At 40.3% G+C, this 3347-nt stretch overlaps 1 protein-coding gene across 1 annotated transcript; it reads left to right on the plus strand.

The window, feature by feature from the left end:
• Positions 1-715: 715 nt before the first annotated feature.
• Positions 716-2774, plus strand: LOC145055279 (protein OCTOPUS-like). The gene has a single exon (XM_079003576.1). The coding sequence runs from the start codon at positions 995-997 to the stop codon at positions 2660-2662; it is 1668 nt and encodes a 555-aa protein (XP_078859702.1). The 5' UTR covers positions 716-994; the 3' UTR covers positions 2663-2774.
• The last annotated feature ends 573 nt before the right edge of the window (positions 2775-3347 follow it).

Genomic DNA, 3347 nt, shown 5'->3' on the forward strand with positions numbered 1-3347 from the left:
CAACATGCTAGCCGAATTTGCATAGAGAGCAGAGAGGAGAAGAAGTCTTAGATTTTTTCGTGTTGGACACGAGAAGTCCTGTTTATATTAATCTAAAAACCCTTAAAAAACCAAACTAATGACGACATCTAACGTATCATAGGTTGCCACATCACACTTTGTTTACTAGGTAAAATCCTAAGATTCGACGTTATCTGAAAGCTTTTGGAAGATTTTATGATGCTTATCCATGAAGTTAAAGTGTCGTCAACTCTTACTTGGTCGCAAGATCACAACTTCATTCGTTCATCTCGATTTAAGCGGATGATCATATCATATGTTAGTCCCTTTATGATATTGTGTATTTAGCTGTACATGGTTACATTATTTTTTTTCGCTTAAGGTTTTTTTTTTTTTTTTTTTTCATAATTGTTTTGGTTTGCATCTACAAATTGAAGTTAATGTTAGGAAATTCAAATTGATTCAATCATTAATATCTTAATCAAAATAAATAATAATAAGGATTACACAAATAAAACATTGCGGGTGAGTTTGAAGAATAATATCTTCCGATCCTAATCCAAACCGATATTACAACGTTAATCTTGCAAAATATAATGCAAGGAACACAACTTTCACATGCGGGGACATATATGAGGCACCCCAAAACCATGTAGGTACAGTCGAAGCATAGGCCATAGCGTTTACATAAAGTTATGCTGGACAATTAAAAAGAAATGAAGTTGGGGCAGAAACGTGAAACTTGGTAAAACATTATTAAACCACATAATGTAGCGAAAAGGTATACTGTTCTTCTATGGCGGGTGGTGAGGTTTATGAAGGGTTTCTCTGCTAATACTCGGATCCCTTTTTGTCGGCACTCTCTCTCTCTCTCTCTCTCTCTCTGGTTTGCAGTACAGAGTACGCCTTACTGCAGTTACCCTAAAATCAATCTCTTACAGAAACCCTTAATTATGATCCATTTCTGAGCCGTTATACACCAACGCTTCTGTCAATGATGCCGGATCCCCAAATCCGTACCACTACCAGAAATCGTAATCGTCCTCGGCGTCTCTCCGCCTGCCACCGTCACCCTAGTGAACCCGTGACGGGGTTCTGTGCATTGTGCCTACGAGACCGTCTTGCCGGTTTAGATTCATCGGCTGCTGAAGCTGAAGTTGAGAAGGTAGCCGTTTGTAGCCGCCGTACCAGAGGCCACGCGGATGCTTCTTCGTCCACGGCTGCTCCGGGGCTGCGACGGAGCAAGTCTGTTGCTGCTGAGAAAGGCGAGAGTTTGAACGGTTTGGTTACGGATCAACGGAGAAAGTCGTGTGATGTAAGAGGTCGTAGTACTCTGTCGGATCTGTTCGTCGTCGATGATACGAAGAAAGGAGGAGGTGGTGTTGCGAGGGTCGAATCGAGGAATTTAGGGTTCTCGAGCTTTGCAGAGCCGGTGTTGGAGACGAAGGAAGATGAAGAAGACGACGACGAAGAAGAACACGATGACGATGACGATGACGATGACAATGAAATTAGGGTTTCTGGTGATGTTTTTGTGCGAAATGAAGTTGATGATGATGGCGACATTGAAGAAGGGGATCTGAAGACGATGAAGGAGTTCATTGATATCGAATTGCAGAACAAGAGGAGGAATTTTTGGGAAGCAGCTTCTGTGTTCAGTCAGAAGTTACGAAAATGGAGACAAAAACAGAAGCAAAAGAAGCAAAACAGAGACTGCAATGGCGGAACCGACATTGATAGGTCGAAATTAGGGCAATTCAGAGATACCCAATCTGAGGTAGCAGACTACGGATTGGGTCGTCGATCTTGCGATACAGAACCCAGGTTTTCAATCGATGCTCATAGATTGTCTGTTGAAGATCCAAGATTTTCCTTCGATGAACACAGATCCTCTTGGGATGGATACATGATCGCAAGAACAATTCCTCGCCTTACACCAATGCTGTCTATTGTCGACAGCATGATCATACCTCCTCCCGTAAACAGGGGCACAATTACCACCATGGAAAACCTGCAAATGCATTCCATAAGTGAAGATGGAGCTAGTTCTGGTCAATCTAACTCTAATTCAGACGCTTCTACATCAAATAGAGGAAGCAGTTCAAGCTCCATGAAGAGTTTCAGCACCAAAACAACCGGATTAGGAGGAGATGAAGTGAAATCCGCTTCAAATGCCAGAGTATCACCTGCAAATGATGTTATCTTCCAAGGAACAAAGCTGGTGATCACCGAAAACGAATTAAAAGATTGGCATTTGAAATCAACCAAGAACAGCAACATTGCATCTGTATCTGTTTCAAACACACCGATTTCAACAACAGTCAACAACTCATCAAACATGCATAAAAAGGCAATGCCAAGTAAATGGAGAAAGGTGTGTAATCTATGGAGTCACAAGAAGAACTTAGAAGAAATTCCAGAAAATGTGAATTCAAATCCAAAACTTGATCGAAACACAAATTCTATGAATTCAAGAAACTTTGTGTTGGATAGGAACAGGAGCACAAGGTATTCAACTAGTGATCTTGATAATAATGGTTTGTTAAGGCTGTATTTGACGCCATTTAGGAACTCTACTAGAAGGAGTAAATCTGGAAAAAGCAGCAGCAAGGGAAGAAACATGTCCCCATCAATGGCTTCCAATAATTTTCAGCTGAATTAAACTTTTAGGTACTCTTACAACTTAAGTAGAGCATAAATCTGTAGAGCCTATTAATTTTCTTGTTATGTGCAAAAAAAAAAAAGTTAACTTAATGCATAATGTTTACTTGTCTCGTGCTTGGTCCTCTGGTGAAAATAGTACAAGTTTAAATATTTATCTGTTAATAATGTCTAGAAATAATCCATAATCCATACCCAAAATTTGGTCACGATTTTCTTGTAACTAGAAAGCACATCTGTCTTTTTGCTGTTTTGAGATTTTATTATTTGGGAAAAGATGGACTCCAGTACTTGAAAAAGTAAGGTGATGAGCATGTGTGTAGATATTCTCTGCCTCAATTCCATATACCCAGGGGTAGCGGGGGGGGGGGGGGGGGGGTGTTACTTTTTATAAGGTACATGGGCATTACTATATTATCTAATATACAAGCGTGCCAGTACCTTTATCTGCCATGTTTTTGTGCCTTGCCCTTTTGCAACCACTCCCATGATATGTCGTCAAAACCCGACTTGGACAAGTCTTTTTGGTTCAGATTTCAGAATTCAGATCGGGTCTTTGGTTATTCGGGCCTGGATGAGCTTTTATCAGTTTATCTACAGTGGAACTTAGCTCTATTATTGGGCTGAGCCGACTTCTTACATGTTTCAATGACTTGTGATATGAAGTATTCAAAAATTGTTTTATT

This window comes from Lactuca serriola, chromosome 5 (genome assembly GCF_051521515.1).
Source record: "Lactuca serriola cultivar US96UC23 chromosome 5, Lser_US96UC23_V15, whole genome shotgun sequence".
In the NCBI taxonomy this organism is placed as follows: Eukaryota; Viridiplantae; Streptophyta; class Magnoliopsida; order Asterales; family Asteraceae; genus Lactuca; species Lactuca serriola.